The 20,646-nt window shown below is 41.5% G+C and overlaps 1 protein-coding gene across 1 annotated transcript in view; it reads left to right on the forward strand.

Moving 5' to 3' along the window:
* Positions 1–7,236, forward strand: part of RGSL1 (regulator of G protein signaling like 1) — a 75,683-nt gene extending 68,447 nt beyond the window's left edge. The window contains exons 17-20 of the mRNA XM_059146786.1: positions 1,013–1,151; positions 1,385–1,509; positions 4,898–5,007; positions 6,307–7,236. Coding sequence (XP_059002769.1) covers positions 1,013–1,151; positions 1,385–1,509; positions 4,898–5,007; positions 6,307–6,425 — 493 coding nt within the window. The 3' untranslated portion in view covers positions 6,426–7,236. The remainder of the gene's footprint in view (positions 1–1,012; positions 1,152–1,384; positions 1,510–4,897; positions 5,008–6,306) is intronic.
* Positions 7,237–20,646: the final 13,410 nt, after the last annotated feature.

Here is a 20,646-nt window from a genome sequence, read left to right on the forward strand (position 1 = left end):
TCACTGCGAAAATGTGAGAGTATATTACAGAAGGTACAACCGGTGTATATGATGAGCATGTCGTAGGCATCAGTCGGTGTGTTTTGAGACGTGCAGAGTATCTGGTCATTCAGCACACTGGTTAGGGGAATTGGTTAAGAGATCTTCTTAATCTGCACCCCAATGAGGCATTTAGCTCAGTTCCACAAATGCTTACTGATTGCTTGGGCACTGGGTTTGGTACTGGAGATTCAAAAGATGTGTTATGGTAAGACGTGTTCCCTATTCTCTGAGATCCCGCAAACCAATCTGGATGGCAGACAAAACACAAATGAGAGTTAATAAGTAGGATGATAGGTGCAGGAAGTGCATTTAGACAACTAAAAAGAAGGCAGAACTTTGTTTACCAAGTTCACTGCTGAATCCCTGCTCTTGGTATGGCAAAACAAGATTATAATGGGAAAATCTTAGTATTCTACTCTTAGGAAAAGTTTCAGCTGGGGAAGATGAAAAAGTTCTGGAGGTGGATTGTGTTGATGGTTGCACAGCACAGTCAATGTACTTAATGCCACTGATTACATGTTTAAAAATGGTTAAACTGGTAAATGATATGTTGCATATATTTTACTATAATAAAAAAAAATTAAGAAAAGTAATAGGTGGCTTCAAAGAGTGGTGGTAATTGTGAAAGCATCAGGAGGAAGGTAAAGAAAGAGCAAGATAACTCTTACCCCTTAAAGTCTTCAGAGGCAAAACCAGTACAGAGGTCAGGACGGAGGCAGGATGGGATACCTAAGGGAGTTTATGGTAAAGAAATACACTTGAAGAAGCACTTAGCGTGTTACCTGGCATGTGGTAGGTGCTCGATTTGTATTTGCCTGTGGAGGTATTATGATTGAATGAATTAAGTTTCAACCTGGCCCAGGATTGGCCCTGTCTTTTTTAGTCTAGAAATGGGTCTGGGCTGGCTGCCCTATTTAGTTGCTGCTTTTATCTTCTCCTCACTGATTTCCTACTTACTGCTTCTTTTTAGATTTAATGATTTGGTGAGTTCAGCTCACGTGCTGCAAGCCAACCGGGCATACAAGGAGAATGACGTGGCCCTAATTAGGTCTAAAGTTAACATCATCCTAAAGCTCTACCTGCATTCGGAAATCCCTCCAAGGCTGAGGGTAAAGGAGATTCCTGTTCCTCTCTGGGCATTTGCCAAGAAGCATTTCGTCCTCAAGAACTCTGAAAGCTGATAGGCACCTCCTAAGTCTTGGGTCGACCAGATGTCCTTTCCCTAGCAGTTGCATGAAAAGCTTCTGGGGAGGGGGTGGTCTTATAAGTCCTGGGGGGTCAAGAGAGGTTTCCTGCCTTCCCTGAAGCCTCAGCCATTAACATGCTCCCATTCCATGGGTAGGTGAACATCTCTGAATCCCAGAAGGATGCCATCATTGCTGCCATTGCAGAGGGCCACCTAGATCGGAACATCTTCCATGGAACTGTCATGTCTCTCTTCCCTGTCATTATGTACTTCTGGAAAAGGTAACTCTTTCTCCTTGCCCAAGACCACGAGGGCAGAAAAAAACATTTGACTTTCTAGAGTAGCCCTCTGCTTCACAGTTTCCGGTCTCTTGGGGACTATAATGGTGTATTCTTATGCCACATAATACACCCCATCCCTCCCACTCTTATGCTGAAACTGAGTCAGAGGATGGAAGGCCAAGTAAGACTGGGGATCAGAGTACCTGGCTCTCTCCCAGGCACCTCCTCCTTGCTTAGCAAAATGATGTTAATTTTCTTAGGCATAGGTTCCTCACCTAAGAGTGAGTATGGACCTCCATACCTGGGAAGAAGTTCTGTCAAATTTAACACAACTGTAATTGTGCTTGAGGCGCTTCATGAGAGAGTAAGACACAAGAGTTCTACTCTGTTATGTCCAAATCCCATAATTACCATTAGAGGCACAGTTGCTACATATTACATTCTCAAGAGGAGCTTAGAAATTTAGGAGTTTTGTTGTTGTTGTTGTTGTTGTTGTTGTTGTTGTTATTGTAAAAGATTGATTTATTTGAGAGAGAGAGTGAAGGGAGGCAGAAAGGAAGAGAATCTTCAAGCAGACTCCCCGCTGGGCACAGACCCAGACACAGGGATCCATCTCATGACTGAGATCGTGACCTGAGCCAAAACCAAGAGTTGGTCACTCAACCAACGGAGCCACCAACGTGTCCCAGAAATTTAGGTTTTGATGTCCTATCTCCCAATGTTAAAGTGGCAAATGTGGCAACACACTCAAAACTAAAACATGGTGAGGAAATTACGAAGGCCAAAGAACAAAAATGAAACAAACAAAATATCTGCAGGACAAATGCAACTGTGGCCCACTGGTTTCTAACCTAGCCTGCCGAATCTGGGCTGAGACACTGGTCCAGGTTCTCCCAGCCGGTTATTCATTCCTATAGTGTATAGTGCCAACCTATACATTCCACACGGGGCCCTGTATGACAGTGACCAGAGGCTGAAATGTTCCAAGACAGGGCTAATTAGGATATTTAGATTATTTTATGATTCTGGCTCTTAGGGGACCTCCCCTCACACACACACACACACACACACACACACACACACATGCATGCATAAGTGTTACTTTAGTGGAAGAGAAGTGTAAAGGTTGCTTACCAACCTCCAACCTTTATTTTAAAACCTCTATGATAAATAGAACTATCCTATGATCCAGCAATTGTACTACTAGGTATTTAACCACAGGACACAAAATACAGATTCGAAGGGTTATCTGCACCCCGACGTTTACAGCAGCATTATCAACAATAGCCAAAGTATAGAAAGAGCCCAAGTGTCCATCAGTTAATGAATGGATAAACAAGGTGTGGTATATAGACACCATGGAACATTCCTAAGCCATCAACAAGAATGAAAGCTTGTCATTTGCAGTGATGTGGATGGAGCTAGAGTGTATTATGCTAAGCAAAACAAGACAGTCAGAGAAAGACAAACACCATGTAATTTCACTTACATGTGGAATTTAGGAAATAAAACAGATGAATGCGTGGGAAGGGGGAAAAAAGAGAGAAGGAGAGAGGGGTGAGGAAAACAATAAGAGACTCAATGTTAGCGAACAAATGGAGTGTTGATGGAGGGCAGTGGGTGGGACATGGGGTAAATAGGTGATGGGTGTTAAGGAGAGCCTTTGTTCACTTGTTGCGATGAGCACTGGGTAGTACATGCAAGTGATGAGTCACTAAATTCTACTCCTGAAACAAATATTATACTATATGTTAATTAATTTGGATTTAAAGAAAACTTTGGAAGGAAAAAATAAATGTAATTCAGTTAAATTAAAAAAAATAAAACCTCGGGACGCCTGGGTGGCTCAGTGGGTTGAGCAGCTGCCTTCGGCTCAGGTCATGATCCCAGCGTCCTGGGATCGAGTCCCACATCGGGCTCCTTGCTCGGCAGGGAGCCTGCTTCTCCCTCTGCCTCTGCCTGCCATTCTGTCTGCCTGTGCTCGCTCTCTCTCCTTCTCTCTCTGATAAATAAATAAAATCTTTAAAAAAAAAAAATAAAAAAAATAAAACCTCTATGATAATACATTATTTAATACAGGATTAAAAAAGAATTAAAAATTGAAGTTCAAGATAACCAGTTTATCCTTTGAACATTAGTTGTTATCTAGCACCAAGTCCAGACTTGATTCTGGTTCTGCTAAGCAGGACTAAACAGAAATTTGTCCTGAAACTTTCTGGAGGATCAGAACCCTGAGAAATGCATGCTGCTCCTGGCTTGAGTCAGTGCTCGGCACTGCTTCACACCTATTTAGGAAGTATAGACTGCTTCAGGGAGACTTTGGATCCCTAATCCTTATGCAGCTGGTTCTTCACTTGCTTTCCTATACACTCCTATATAAAGAGTTTTATATTGCACAAACTGTGTCTACATATGTTATCCCAGATGAACCTCTCAACAGCCCTTTGAGATGGGTGGGGCAAAGTGTCATTATCCCTATTTTATAGATGAGTAAATTGAGGTTCAAAAGGGCTAAGAGATGCCTAGGAGCACTTGGACATGGTAAAACCAGGATTAGAAACAAGGTCTCTCAATATTTTAAGCACTATAAAGTATGCATTGTGGCATGCTGGGAGCTTCCTGATGGGACAAAGACCCATTATAGCGAGTGGAATGAGAGAAACAGCTGGATCAAATAGAATGCCCCTTGGGGGCATGGGAAAGAGGGCATGAGTTAAGACTATCAGAGAAAAGGCAGGATAGAAAATAAATCCAATCTTGGCCAAGACCAACCTCCAAGGGGTCCAATGCAAGAGTGGGTTGATGGACAGCAAGGCATTAGGGGCCAGGGGGGAACAGATGAAGAGAGTTGTGAGGGACTCCAGGGAGCAATAGTTCTTAGATTGAGTAAGTATATGAGTGCAAGTTCATGTGAGGAAGGGGTTTACTCATACTGCTGGGAATGTGATGACAGGGTCATGACTTTGAGTAAGGGACAAGATAAAACCAGGGATTGGGACCTGAGAGGAAATCAGTCAGACACTCAGGCTGTACCACGTGGGATTAAGTGGAGAGCTCATAGTCTGATGCTCAAGCAAGCATTGGAGGGATTGACTCTTACTCAGACCTGGATAAAGCAGATTCTTTAAAGACTCCATTCACTGGTTCCGAAAGGGGATCCCAACATACTGCCCACACAAGGTCCTCACTGGAGCTAGGCCTGGACACAGAGAGGGCTCAGAAGAAGGGCCTCTGACAGGCAGCACTCCAAGGCCAAGTCTTTCCTCTTCTCTACTGCACACTTTGCTCTCTGTGAGGAGTGGCCCTGACCCAGTTGCCCTGTGCTCAGTGTGCCAGCCTCTTCAGCAGGTAACTTTTTCCACGTGACCAGAAGCCAATCTTCTCACAGGTTTTGTTCCTGGAAAGCAGCCCGCTCTTACTTCCAGTTCAAGGGGAAGAAACACAAGGATAAAAAAACTTCTCCTAAGCCCACACACAAGTCTTCTCCTTGGAGTGGAGGTAAGCTCTACCATGACCTATAGCTCCATTCTCTAAAGAATGAGACTCATAAAGGGAAAGAAAGCAAAGGTCCAAAGGACCAAGGTAAGACTTCATAGAGGGTATTTCCTGGAGGGGTGGGCATCTCATTATCTTGGCTCTCAGAGAAGCCTTAGAGTAGGTTTTGTCTGTTGATATCAGTAACAGCAAAACGGTACCCCACCCATGTACCACACTCCTCAGCAGTACCTCTCAACAGCCTCAGGATGTAGGTCATGGTCTGTGTGGTGGGTAGATAGGTGGTGACTTGCTTTACTGCTATTTAAAAGCCCCTGCTCCAACTATCTCCAGAAACCCTATCATTTGAAAAGCATCTGTTTTATGGTGTTAAATAAGAAAATTAAAAAATGGATTTGGGGTATGATTTTCATGTGGTAAATATATATATATCTTTATGCAAGTATGTGATTTTTATGAGAGCATGGGAAAATTTCAGAAATAAAGTATTAATAGGATTATCTCTGCATGGTGTGATTATGAGCGATCTACATATTTATTATTAATATACTCTTTATATGTCATTCATATATTGTATATTATTAATATGTGTATAAATAAACAAATAGATGTGTTTGAAAACAAACACAGACATGTTTTCTTAGCAGAGCAGTTAAACTCAATCCCTTTCTTAATATCTGCACTGAGATCAGTAAGGAAATATTAAAGAGGGGGAAGAGGGTGCACAGAGCAGTGTCTGGAGAGAGCAAGACTGGATGTCTCTGCAGTGGAAGGTTCTGAGAACCAAAGAGAACAGGTCTGTGAGTCTGAAACCGGTACCAGCATCAGAGCAAAATAAGGAGATAGGACAGGAGTCTTAAAGACAGCAACAAATTGTCCTGTGAGAGAGCTGAGCATTCCATGGTTTTAGTTTAAGCCTATGCAGTTCTCAGGTCCATTTTTTCCAGATACTTAACCCTCCCTCCCTTCCAGCCTCCTCCCAAACAAGCGTCCCACTCCCTTTGGGGAGTACAAATGAGGCTTTTGAAACTTAACCCATCACTAGCTTGCATGAAGAGTGAGAGAAGCAGCTCTGGCTGGTTGTGGAGCCAAGTTCCTGCCCCTCTGAGAGGTTCACCTAAGTAGGAAATAAATCGCCTTTACCTCCCTGATCTCAAATATAGAGGCTTGGATTTAGATAATATCTGTCAGGAACATCCTATACTCCAAGGAATGTTGTCAAGAACTTCCTTGCTTACATATAAAGATTTATTTTGTTGGGTGTTATAAGGGATTTTAATGTTCCGTGTCTTTCTTCTCCAGGAGACCATGCCATCTTAAGATTCACCTTGCTCAGAGGTATTGAGTGGTTTCGGCCTCAACAGAGGGAGGTAATAGCAAGTCCAGGCCAAAATTGTGAGTTGGAATTAGAATCCCACTGATCTAACTACTAAGATGGTGACTCTAATCCAGTTTGGCCAAGCTCCTTAATGACCACAAGGAGACTGAGGTCCCTGAAATGTGAAGCGATTTGCTCCAAATCACCCAGCTTGTGAGTGACAGAGATGGGATGAGAAGCAGGTCTCCTGACTGCCTTTCTGGGGCTCTGTGCACAGCTCTCATCTGAATGATTGTATCTTCCTAATTCTTTTGTAGCCCCTTGAAGGCAGGTCCCTTAGGCTTGTCTGTAGCTCTGCTGGCTCCTCTGTGTGTGTGGTGGTTCCAATGTGTGTGTGGACACAATTGTAACATCCCAGTTGTTGTTTCCCCCTTCCTCTGAGAGCACCTGCTGGCCTTGAACAGAACCTCCATCCCATACCTTCTGCTTCCCGGAAGTGCCTGCTACAGATCTTCCTATCCCAGTAATAAACACTCTGGTCCGAGCCATCCGTATCGGAGCCACGTTACATCCTTTTTCTCCTCCCATCTTCAGCCTCAAGGAGTTAAGCCCTCTTCCAAGTATTAAAGTTGCCTTGGTTTCCACATGGTCTCTCCTGACAAGCTTTTTCTTTCCCCCTATACCACCTGTTTCTAGGTTGAAGATACTATTTCTTTCTGCTGCTTATGGGCATGAAACACCAGCTTGCCTTTTCTGCCCATTTGCATATGTTCCCTCAATCCTTAATGGGGGAGGCCACTATGGAATATTGCCCATAATCCATAGGGTCCAAACAGCCTTAAACTTTGTGATTCTAGTATTCATATGGCTTCATTTCTTTTTGTTACTTCCCTGGGTCTTTGGGGTTGGCATCATGACCTTTGCATCCAGACAAAGTGTCTCCTAAGACCAAAGGTACTGCAGCATTCAGACCAGGTCTCCTTAATGTCCCTGGAGCATCACTGCTTCACCTTCCATTTCCCCACTCCTTCCCTGAAGGTGTTTCCCCAGAGGTTGTTCTGGGACGGCCTTCCTGGGCTGCAGGCCCTCAAGTGAGTGCCTGTACCCTGAATTCTGATGCAGTTTTTCTCTACATTTGTCTTTAGCTTCATCTAGCAAACTTACCCCATCACCACTGTGCAGCTGTGTCCTGTCCCAGCATAGGCATGGGTCAGAAGTCCTCTTCTTCAGTTCAGAGCTGTGTTGTCCACGTGTACAATGGGAGATGGGGGAGAAATTTCCCAGAGACCTAGCTCCACATCCTGACACTCCTTAGCAGATGAAAACCAAGAAGTTGAGGTTGCTTCTTCTGGAGAGTCCTATCGTCAAGATAGTTAGGGAAGGGTTTCTCGGTGGGTTTCCTTACATGTCTCCAACTAAGGCACTTTTAGGAAGTTGGATCCCCTGACCCACCTTCTAGGAGAACATTAATGCTAGGAGAAGAGTGTCTCATTTGATCTTTTATTACCAGCCTCCCTGATACTCAAGCTTTTCAAGGTAAAGGGCATTAAATGGAAAGAAAAAGAATTGTTCTACTTGGCAGGATATTTTCAATAAAACCATAAAGGACTTGAGCCTGTCAAAATCTGATTCAGCGTGGGGCGCCTGGGTGGCTCAGTGGATTAAACCTCTGTCTTCAGCTCAGGTCATGATCTCGGGGTCCTGGGATCGAGCCCCACATCAGGCTCTCTGCTCAGCAGGGAACCTGCTCCCTCCACCCTCTGCCTGCTTCTCTGTTTACTTGTGATCTCTGTCTGTCAAATAAATAAATAAAATTTTAAAAAAAAAAATCTGATTCAGCCTAACTCACTTCTGTACAAGCACCAAAGTGGAATTCATGCTACATTAGAGCTCTGAGAAAATCACTAGTGGGTCGTGGAAGACCAAACTGAGCCAAAGAGCTGCTTGAAAGTCAGGGTTATAGACACCAGGCCATGTGACTGGAAGGCCTGGTTTCCTCAGCAGCCAGCCCATCTTCTCATATCTTCTACAAGGTCAACAGGAGTTTAGAGCTGCCCCAGTATCACTTGCCTGGAAGACAAGAACTTTGGAATTGTGTACAGAAAAGCAATACATAGCTTCAGGGATTATCAGTTCTTGGAGAGGAAGGTAAGAAGAAGAATTCAAGGAGCCTTACCCTGAGGTCAAAGGGTTTTGGTCTGGACACTGCTATTCCTAAAGGGAATGCCAGCAACAAACCAGCAGAGTATGCCAGTTATCTCATTGCCATTCTAATAACTGGCCACTCTCCTCTGTTCCTTCAGACCAAAATTACCTGACACCAAAAAGGAGAGAAAGTAGTCCAGTCAGACTCCCAACAGAGGCACATCATCTCTCAGAAGCCTCTTAACACTGACAAAAACTTTTCTGGTCAGAAATGAAATGGCCCAGTGTCATCTGCCCTGGAGTGATCAATGGGATGTCAGCCCAGACATGGTAGGATGGGACTTCAGTGGCTAAGATGTGAGCAGAGAGCATGAACAGAAGCACCTCTGTGCTCCTTGATCCTGGGGTTCCTGTCAGAGATGCTCTTTCTACAGTGGGCATGTAATATCACCTGACTCTTGGGGTCAAGAGACCTGAGTTCTTGATTCACTCTGGAGCTGCAAAGCCTTGAGCAGATCTCTGACTCATGAATGTCAACGAATCCCATGACAAATGTATGTAGATGGCATTAAACACGCTAGTAAACAAGGTGCTGTTTTTGTCAACAGTAAACAGATGGGTTCTTAATGCTGGGATCTCCAATTTGGACGATGACTCAGATCCATCCTTAGGAAATCCTCACAACCCTGTGAGTAACCATGTTAAAAATTACTTCTTTTTAAACAGATAAGGAAAGCCACACAGACGGTAAGTGTCTTTCCCCAGATCACCAGGTAGTCAGTGGCAGAGTCTGGACTGTAGCATACCACTTCCAAATCTTCGGCTAGTCCTCATTCCGTGATCACCCTCTAGATAACTTTTCATGCCCAAAAGGAATAGCTCTTCCCTAGAGTTCTGTTTAATTGTCAATTAATAGATAAAGAGACTCTTTGGGAATTTTTTGAACTAAAGGCCCAAAATATTGTCATGGTTATAGAGCACTAGGTTCATTTTGAAGAAAATCAGGAGTAAAATGACCAAATGTCCTAAATGATCCTTCCACTTGAGATAATTGAGAAAAGATGGGCTCAATCCTGTGAGCTGCAGAACAAGGAAAGACTAGAAAGCTTACTGGGGATGCCTCTCAAATTTCCAGGCAGTTTCCTCCTATGTTCACATCTTTTATTTCCTAGACTTTTCTCAAGAATGAAAAATGTAATGTCCGCACACAAATGCCTGGGACAGTGAGATCATCTGAATGGAGCTTTGATTGTGACAGGCCAAGAAGACTCTACGCAGATGTGACTAAAAAAGGTGTTGCCTCAGATGACATGTGGAGAGCCTCAGGCCACTGGGAGAGAGTCCAATGAAGTAAAAATTCGGCCTAAGGAAGGCCCAGAAGAAAGGAGTGAGAATTTCCTCCCCTAATGAAGCTAAGTTTCCAAGACAGAATTTGAGTTAACAGATAGATCAGAGGGCATGAGACAGAATTATAATTTTTTAAAAATCAGGCAAGAAACTAAGGCAAGAAGAGAATGGGGAAGAACCCTATTAGAATTGAGCTGTCAGGAATGATCTTGGTCAAAGATAAACAAGTCAAAACCTTGCACAAGGAACCAGAAAAGATGTTAGGCCACAACAAAGCAATGATGAGGATCTCGTAAAATACTGATTCAGGGTCATGTACCTAAATATCCTCCCGTTGGACTGAGGCAGAACTGAAACTATAGATTGGTAGTAGGTGGGTCCCACTGAAGGAAGAGAAACCTCACTCAAAGAATTCATCTGAAACTGTGATTTTTGCCCATTTCATAATTCTCTACCTATATACACTCATCCATAAGTATAGTCGCACGCGGAGGTGCAAGCACACACATTATTCAGAAGACCTCACGATACTTCATAGGACCACCCTGAACTGAAAAAAGTAATTCTGCTCATTTATTGAGTCTTGCTGTTGCTTCCTTTGCTTTTGTATCCTCTCACTTCAGAGATCCCAGATTGAGTATGTTTTCACTCTAGATTTAGGCTAGTGTCACAAAGGCAATCAGCATGCAAACAGATCATATAAATGAGTAAACAAGCCATGAGAGGTAACAAGGAATGCTAGAAAGTGAACACTTGTCAAAGGGGACAGTAACAGATCCGGCAGCCAGCTCAGTGGGGCCAGACAGAGCTCCTTAACTTAAGGCAAAAATAAGGAAAGAAAGAAAAAGAAGAAAGGGAGGGGGAGGGCAAATACAAAAAGGAAGAGAGACAAAACATGAAATTTAAAGTTTTTATAATACTGTGCAAATCAAACAAAACTTGGTGCTCGGTAACCAGGGCCCACAGCCCAACAAATGCAAATCTTCGCGTTAAACTTTTTCTTTCCCCCTTGTAATTATATTTGGGTCTGGGGTCTATCTTAGAAAACATTAGGAGGGAGGAGGAGAAGTCCAAACATTAGACCGATGAGGGTCACTGGCATCAAAGTGAGGAGGGAACAGAAGGCTGGCGGAAGACAGCAGCGGCATCCCCTGCAACCCCTCCCCACCCCCCATACCTGGGTGGGATGGTTGTGTCGTCCTTCCAGGACAATCTCCCAACTATCTAATGTTAATGCCTTGCTAGAGGGGAAAGACAAGCTTAACTTCACGACTGGCAAGGAGCTTCGGTATCTTGAAGGTCCTCTTTAGCATATGAAAGTTCTTTTAAAACCTCCCCTTTCCCTTACCTCTCCCAACCCCACAGTATATAATCAGCCACCCCTCACAGCCCCAGTGCAGCAGGGCTTTCTGCCCCCCCCCTCCCCACCCCGGGCGCTGTCCATGGGCTTTAATAAACCACCGTTTTGCCCCCAGAGATGTCTCAAGAATTCTCTCTTGGTCACTGGCTCTGAACTTCACCCCACTGAAACCCACCTATATTCCAAAGCCAAATAAATCAAAAGGGAAAGGCCAGGGAAGGAAGGTGGCTTCTTCTAGTCCCTATATTAGTGTTCTAGCTATCATAACAAATTACCAGACACTCACTGGCTTAAAACAATACAATGTTACAATGTTACGGTGCTGTAGGTCAGAAGTCAGAGCTGGGACTCAACGGGTTAATGTCGGGTGTGCAGAGCTGCATTCCTTCTTAGAGGCTCCAGGGGTGAACCCATCCTCTCGCTCATTCATGTGGTTGGCAGAGTTCAGGCCCTGCAGGTGTAGCACCGAGGTTTGATTCCTTGCTGGCTGTCAACCCTTCTTTGCCTGACGGAAAAAGCCCCAACTCCTTAGTAACATATAAGACCACTGTCGATCTGACCCCAGTCTGGGTTTCCATATTCATCTCTTGCCTCTTCCTCACGTATTTCATTCCCCAGCAACATTGTGTAAAATGTCCTTCCTCTTCCCCTCCACCTGGTGATGAGACATCACAACAGTGACACCTCCTGGTTGTCTCCTCTCTCTTCCCACCCTTCTCTTTCTGCAACGTTTCTTCCCCTTCTTGAGATTCTTGTTTATATATATTCCTCACTGCTAAACTATAAGCCTTTATAAGACAGAGACCATGCCCTGTTTTTCTTTATGCCTCTAATAGGTAGCAGAGTGACATGCAGATAACAGTTGCCCCGTAAAGACATGTTGAATGCATGAGTAAATGAACTGTGCGAGGTTTAGGAAAGCAGTGGAAAAAACAGAACATGCACTTTATGCCTGTCTGACCTTACAGTTAACGAGGCTCACTTCACAATTAGTGTAGACCACGATGTTCACCAGAAAAATCAAATCAGTCATCAAATCTGATTGCGACTAGCCCATTAAAGAAGAAATATATAATTTTCTTTACGAATTTTTTTTTTTAATGTTCAATGACTCTTGATGCTTTAAGGGCTCTGTATTTTTTTTTTAGGAAGTTCTTACAGCCCATTCAGACTGAATAGTAATGAAAGTGGCAGGGAAACAGCAGGAGAGACAGAGGTCCACCTTCCACCTTCAGAAACCTTCCAGTTGCACGTCTGGAAATGACATAAAATCTTCCCTCTTTATACAAAAGTTGGAAAAGATGTCTGTCCTTCATTCTGAAAGCCTCCAACTGATCCAAGTGTTGCTGCAGAGGAAGGGGCAGCTTGTGTGCAGCACTTCGGGGTGCCTGTCCCCACCCCTACACTTCAACCAGAGCTGCAGATCATTAACCAGAATAAAGGACGTCCATATTCACAATGGGAGGGCCTCCCATACTCTTCTTAAAGGAAAGGACACAGCAAAACAGTATGTCACTCCCCAGGGGCTCTTAAGGTCATTTTCAATTCAAGAAATTAATGGAAATATTACTCCCCCTTCTGGATTAAGACCATGGACCAGCCAGGCTCATCCAGAAGCTCTGACACATGGCCCACCCCTGACCAAGAGTCCAGGCCAGGAGGCCCGGCTGCCATTCCTATGAGCTCATGTTTTTCCATAAGGCAGGCTTGGTTTTAAATCCCATCTCCACTCCTTCGAACCTTGGCAATCATCAGCAAATTACTTAATCTTGTTGAGTCCCAACAAGTGTAAAATAAAGATAGTAATGTCTGCCTCCTCGGGTTGTTTAGAAACCGTTTGGGATCATATAGGCCAAGTGCACTTCATGGTGCCAGGCACAGAGCTTGCATTAAGGACATTCGTTGCTCCCCCTCTTTCTACCTTTTCCCTAAATTTCCTGGAACATGAAGGAAATGATTGACCCAGAGTGACATAGTTGAAGAGTTAAATCTTGAAAAAATTCCAAACGCTTTTCTTCATGTTGTTTATTAGCATTGAATAGCCGGGACTTCCACAAACCCATTAATTTCTAATGTGTAATTTCTACATAGTCATTTGGAGGATTTCTTTACGTTCTATAAATCTACTATTTATAGGAGGCTTAAAAAAATTTTTTGTTGTTGTTCCTCCCGAGCCCCTAACAGATACTTCACAATATTCAAGACCCTTCATTGAGCATTTACTATGTGACAGGTAGGATAGGAATCACAAGATTTATTTTACAGGTGAGCTGATGGAGGTCTGCAGAGAAGTCTCTTTCTGCCTCTTGCTTGTGTGGTTACTGAGAAGTAAGATGTAACTCTTATCTTTGTTCCTATATAGATTAAGTGTTTTATTCCTCAGGCTTTTTTCAAGATTTTTTCCTTTATCTTCGATATTTTATAGTTTGGGTATAATACGCTTAAGTATAGTTTCTTTTGGCAGTTATTCTTCTTGGCTTTCTTTAAACTTCCTGGATCTGTGGCTTGACATCTAGCATTAATTTGGGAAAATTCTCAATCATTATTGCTTCAAATATTTATTTTTTTCCTTTCTTCTTTTTCTGGTTTTCTCATTACATGAGTGTTACACCTTTTGTAATTGCCCCACAGTTATTGGATGTTCGCTTCCCTTTTTCCAGGGTTTTTCTCTTTTTACCTTTTAGTTTTGGAGGTTTCAACTGACAAAACCTCAAGCTCAGATTTTTTTCTCAGCCATGTGCAATCTACTAATGTAGGTATCAAAGACATTCTTCATTTCTGTTAGCATTTTTTTTAATCTCTAGCATTTCCTTTTAATTTTTTCTTAGAATTTTCATCTCTCTGCTTGCATTACCCATCTGTTCTTGCCTGTTGGCCATTTTCTGCATTCAATCCCTTAGCATATTTAGCATAGTGGTTTTAAATTTGTGGTCTGATGATTCCAACATCCCTGCCATATCTTGGTCTGTTTCTGATACTTGCTCTGTCTTCAGACTGAGTTTTTTTGTCTGTTAGTATGCCTTGTAATTTTTTGTTGAAAGCCAGACATGATATACTTAATAAAAAAACAAAAACAAACAAACAAACAAAAACCTGTGGTTGACAGGACTTTTATAAGGTAGAGGTAGGGTGTAAAAGAACAACATTCTACAGACACACCTTGTTTTATTGCCCTTCACTTTACTGCACTTTGCAGACATTGCACTTTTTAAAAGTTGAGGTTTATGGCAACCTTGTGTTAAGTAAGTCTATTGGCACCATTTTTCTCTGACAGCATTTGTTCACTTCAGGTCTCTGTGTCATATTTTGGAATTCTTGAAATTCTACACTATTTCAGATTATTCCATTACTATTATATTTATTATGATGATCTGTGATCAAGTGATCTTTGATGTTATTATCATGACTGTTCTGGGGAGCCACAAACTGTGCCCATATATGACAGCAAACTTAATCATAAGTATCATGTGTATTTTGATAGAACAGCTCTACCAATTGGCTGTTCCCCTCCTTTCTATCCTCAGGTCTCCCTGTTCCCTGAGACACAACAATATTGAAATTAGGCCAATTAACAACTCTACAATGGCCTCTAAATATTCAAGTGGGAGGAAGAGTCACATGTCACTCACCGTAAATCAAAAGCTAGAAATGATTAACCTTACTGAGGAAGCATGTCAAAAGCTGAGGCAGTCTGAAAGCTAGGCCTCTTGTGGCAAGGAGTTACTCAGGTAGGTTGTGAACAAGAAGGAAAAGTTCTTGTAGGAAATTAAAAGTACTATCCCAGTGAACACACAAATGGCCTTTTTACTGATATGGGGAAAGACTCAGTAGTCTGGAGAGAAGATCAAACCAGCCACAACATTCCATTAAGCCAAAGTCTAATCAGAGCACAGCCTTGACTGTCTTCAATTTTATGAAGACTGAGAAGGGTGAGGTGACTGCAGAAGAAAAGTGTGAACCCAGCAGAGGTTGGTTCATGAGGATTAAGGAAAGAAGCCATCTCCATAACACACCAGTGCAAAGTGAGCCTGCAAATGCTGATGTCAAAGCTGCCGCAAGTCATCCAAAAAAATCTAGCTATGATAATCAATGAAGGTAGCCACACTAAACAGATTTTTATTATAGATAAAACAGTCTTATATTAAAAGATGCCAGCTAAAAATTCCATAGCTAGAGAGAAGTCAAAGCCTAGCTACAAAGCTCATTTGTTAGAGACTAATGTACCTGGTGAATTTAAGTTGAAATCAACATTCATTTCCACTTCAAAAATTCTAGGACCTTCAAGAATTATGCTAAGTCTTCTCTGCCTATGCTCCATAAATGCAACAACAAAGCATGGATGATAGTATATCTTTTTATAACATAGTTTACTGAATATTAAACCCACTGAGACCTACTGCTCGGGGGCTGGGCGGGGGCGGAACATTCCTTTTAAAAGACTCCTGCTCACTGACAATACACCTGGCCACCCAAGAGTCCATGGAGATGTATAATGACATTAATGTTGTTGTCATGCCTGTTAACACAACATTCTGCAGCCCATAGATTAAAAACTAATTTTGACTTTCAAGTCTTATTATTTAAAAAATACATTTCTTAAGGCTATAGCTGCCATACATAGTGATTCCACTGCTGGATCTGAGCAAAGTAAATTGAAAACCCTCAGGAAATTGTTCACAAATGAACTTTAAGAACAGTCGTGATTCATGGGAAGAAGTCCAAATATCAACCTTAGCAGGAGTTTGGGAGAAGTTGATTTCAACCGTCATGGATTACTTTGAAGTTCAAGACTTCAGTGGAGGAGATAACTGTAGGTGTGGTAGAAATAGCAAGAGAACTAGAATTGGAAGTGGAGCCCAAAGATGTAACTGAATTACTTCAATCTCATGATCAAACTTGAATGGATGAGGAGATCTTTCTTATGGGCGAGCAAAGAAAGTGGTTTCTTGAGATGGAAACTACTCCCAGGGAAGATGCTGTGAAGGTTGTTGAAATGTCAACCCAGGATTTAGAATATTATATAAACTTAGTTGAAAAAGCAAGAACATGTTTTTGAGAGGATCCACTCCAATTTTGGAAGAAGTTCTCCTGTGGGTAAAATGCTATCCCAACAGTATTGATGCTACAGAGAAATCATGTGTGAAATAGTCAATCAATGTGACAAATTTCATTTTTGTCTTATTTTAAGAAATTGCTTCAGCCACTCCAGCCTTCAGAAGCCACCACCATGATCAGTCAGCAGTCATCAACATGGAGGCAAGACCCTCTGTGGGCAAAAAAGATTATGAATCTATGAAGGTTTCAATCACAGTTAGCATTTTTAACAATAATTTATTTTTTTAATTAAGGTATGGATATTTGTTATTTAGACACAATGTTACTGCATACTTACAGACTACAGTATAGTGCAAACATAAATTTTATATGCACTGGAAATAAAAAAATTCCCTTGACTCACTTTATTCACTTTATTATGGTGGTCTAGCACTGAATCTACAGTATAGCCAAGGTATGCTTGCAGTCTTACCATTCGATCAAAAATTTTGCAAATGCTTCACAGTTTTTCTTCCTCCTCCTCCTCCTCCTTCTTCTTTTTTTCTGTAACCATTTGCCTGGTCCAGGATGGCCAGAGGGGGCCGGATTTGTGTATTGCCTTCCACATGGAAGGCTTGAGTAGCTGCAATTGGCTATTTGCCTTTCACCTAGGCTGGTTAGACTCTGATAAAACCCCAATACGTTAGGTCTGGTAAAATAGTTTCTCTTGTGGGCCTGCCTTTCTCAGAATGCACTGGTGTGTTTCAAAATGCTTACTTTTTGCCTCCCTCTCCTGAAAGCCCAAAGGTATTTTTCTCTGATCTTTACTGTGAGAACCTGGTAAAGCTCCTGGAGGTAAAATGCACGAAGTGTGAATCTTGCCCCTGTGATTGAGTCTTCCTGGGTTTTGCTTTGTTTTGTTTTGTTTTGTCTCCCCGACTTGTCCATACAGAACCCCCAGCAATTTATCAGTTACAGCTTAGATTTCTTCCCCCATATTTGGTCTCACTGAGGTGGGTTTCTGCTCTGGTAAGCTGAAATTCTCTCTAATTCAAGGAGCAGCAGTTTGCCCTGTGATCTTGCTCCTTTGATAGATCTAAGAAAGTTTATTGATTTTTTTTTTCAGTTTGTTCATTTTTCCCTTATTGATAGAATGGGATGATGGCTTCTAAGTTCCTTACATGCTGGATCAGAAACCTGAAGTCCTGGGGGAGATTTTTTAAAAGATTGAACCCGGGACCCAGACTTAATTGGTCTGGGATGGGGCCCAAGCGATTCTAACACAGAGCCAGGGTTGAGAACTACTGACAGGTACCACGTACACTTTTCTACTGAAGGAGAGAAATAGGCAATGAGAATGAGTAGAGACGGCTTTGTCTTCTCGGTCACTCTAGTCAGTCTTCTCCGGGCTAGATCCAGTTCTTTGGGTATTATCAAAGGAAATAGCTACATGACATTTGTGGAATTTTACACTTTTTAAAATATATTCACAGGGTCGGGCAGTCATCAACACAAACTAATTTTTTTTTTTTTTTTAAGATTTTATTTATTTATTTGACAGACAGAGATCACATGTAGGCAGAGAGGCAGGCAGAGAGAGAGGGGGGGAAGCAGGCTCCCTGCTGAGCAGAAAGCCCGATGCGGGGCTTGATCCCAGGACCCTGAGATCATGACCAGAGCCAAAGGCAGAGGCTTAAGCCACTGAGCCACCCAGGCACCCCAACACAAACTAATTTTAGGACATCTTTTGTTGATCTGCAGTTCAACTTGGGGAGTACTGCCATCTTAATATTAAGTCATCCAATCCATGAATCCATTTAGCATAATAAGCATAATAAGACTGAGACTTATATAATCCTAAAAATCAGCATTGTAGGTATGTCTTGCTCTCTATAACAGCTGAATTTGGCAATAGTTGAAGAAAAACCCATCTTTATATCAAATTACTTTCCTAATTAGGACTATTTTTAGAGCAGTTTTAACTTCACAGTAAAATTGAGGGGAAGGTACAAAGATTTCTCATATACCCCTACCCCACACACATGCATAACTTCTCTATTATCAGCACCCCTCCCCACCAGAGTAGTACATTTGTTACAACTGATGAACCTACATTAACACATAACTACCCAAAGTCCATAGTTTACATTAGAGTTCACTCTTGGGTGTTGTACATCTAAAGGGTTTGGACTAATGTATAATGACATACCATCATTATGAGTATTCTTACTGCCCTAAAAAGCCTCTGCTCTGCCTATGTATCTCTTCTCCCCTGATAGCCCCTGGCAACCAATGATTTTTTGACTGTCTCCATAGTTTTGCCTTTTCCAGAATGTCATATAATTGAAATCATGCAGTATGTAGCCTTTTTATATTGGCTTCTTTCACTTAGTAATATGCATTTGAGGATCATCCTTGTCTTTTCATGACTTGATAAATCATTTAATTCTAGCATTGAATAATAGTTCATTGGATGTCCCAGTTTGTTTATCCATTCACCTACTGAAAGACATCTTGGCTGTTTCCAGGTTTTTGTAATTATGAGTAAAGCTGATATAAATATCCACGTGCAGGTTTTTGGGTAGCCATGTTTTCAGTTCCTTTGGGCAAATACCAAGCAGCGTGACTGCTGGATCATATGGTAAGAATATGTTTGGTTTTGTCCAAAACGGCTGTACCAGTTTGCATTCCAGTCAGCAATGAATGAGAATTCCTTTTGTGACACACCCTCCCTCGCCAGCATTTAGTGTCATCAGTGATCTAGATTTTAGCCATTCTAGTAGGTATGTAGTGATACCTTGTTCTTGTTTTAATTTTTATTTCCCTGATGACATATAATATAAAACATCTATTCATATGCTTTTTGTCTGTATATCTTCTTTGATGAGGTGCCCATTAAAGTTTTTGCCTATTTTTAATTAAATTATTTCTTTTCTTTTCTTTTTTTGTTTTTTTAAGATTTTACTTATTAGTTTGACAGAGACACAGCGAGAGAGGGAACACAAGAAGGGGGGAGTGGGAGCGGGAGAAGCAGGCTTCCCGCTGAGCAGGGAGCCTGATGCAGGGCTCGATCCAGGACCCTGGGATCATGACCTGAGCTTAAAGCAGATGCTTAATGACTGAGCCACCCAGGCGCCCCAAATTATTTGAGTTCTTTGTAGAATTTTAGAGAACATCCTTTATCACGTATGTCTTTTCCAATTTTTTTTTTCTGGTCTGTGTCTTCTTTTCCCATTCTCATGATAACTGTCTTTCACAGAGCAGAAGTGTTTAATTTGAATGAGGAACAGCTTATCAATTTTTCTTTCATGGTTGACATCTTTGGTTTTATATCTTAAAGTCATTGACCCAAGGTCATCTAGGTTTTCCCCTGTGTTTTTCTTCTAGGACTTTTATCATTTTTAACTTTAAATTTAGATCTGTCATATATTCCAAGTTAATTTTTGTGAAGGGTTAAAGGTCTGTGCTTACATTCATTTTTTTTGCACATGGATTTCAGTTGTTCTGGCACCATTTATTGAAAAGACTATCTTTGCTCTATTTTATTACCTTTGCTCCTTTGTCCTTCATGGGGGTCTAATCCTGGGCTCTCTATTCTAAAAAATTTATCTATTTGTCTGTTTTAGCTACTGATAACTTTGTCTGTTGTGTTGATCTATTTGTTCTTTTCCAATATCACATTGTCTTGATTAGTGTTGCTTTATTGTAAGTCTTGAAGTTAGGTCCTCTGACTTTGTTTTTCTCCTTATATATCATATTGCCAATTCTGGGTCTTTTACTCTGTGTATAAACTTTAGAATAAGTTTGTTGGTATCCACAAAATAACTTGCTGGAATTTTTAATGAGTATACATTTAACACAGAGGTCAAGTTGGGAATTGACATCTTGATAATATTGAGTCTTCCTCTACGGAAACATAGAATATCTCTCTACTTACCTTCTTCTTTGATTTAATTTAACAGATATTTGTAGTTTTCCTGATATAGATCCTGAATGTATTTTGTTAGATTTATATATCTAAGCATTTCATTTTGGAGGGTGCTAATGTAAATGATATTGTGCTTTTAATTTCAAATTCCACTTGTTCATTGCTGGTATATAGGAAAATAATTGGTGCTTGTATATAAACTCCATGCTGTTTTCCAGAGTGGCTACACCAGCTTGCATTCCCATCAACAGTGTAGGAGAGTTCCCCCAAAATGTATACTTTTTATTTCTTGTTCTTCTCTTACTGTGTTAGCTAGAACTTATAGTATGGTGCTTAAAAGGACTGGTGAGAAGGAACCCTGCAACTTTACTATAACTATTATTTCCAGTAGATTTTTTGTTGATTCCGTCAGTCGTCCACATAGATAATTATGTCATCTGCAAACAAAACAGCTTTATTTCTTCTTTCCCAAAATGTATATATTTTTAAATTTCTTATTAATAAATAATG

This window comes from Mustela lutreola, chromosome 14 (genome assembly GCF_030435805.1).
Source record: "Mustela lutreola isolate mMusLut2 chromosome 14, mMusLut2.pri, whole genome shotgun sequence".
NCBI lineage: Eukaryota > Metazoa > Chordata > Mammalia > Carnivora > Mustelidae > Mustela > Mustela lutreola.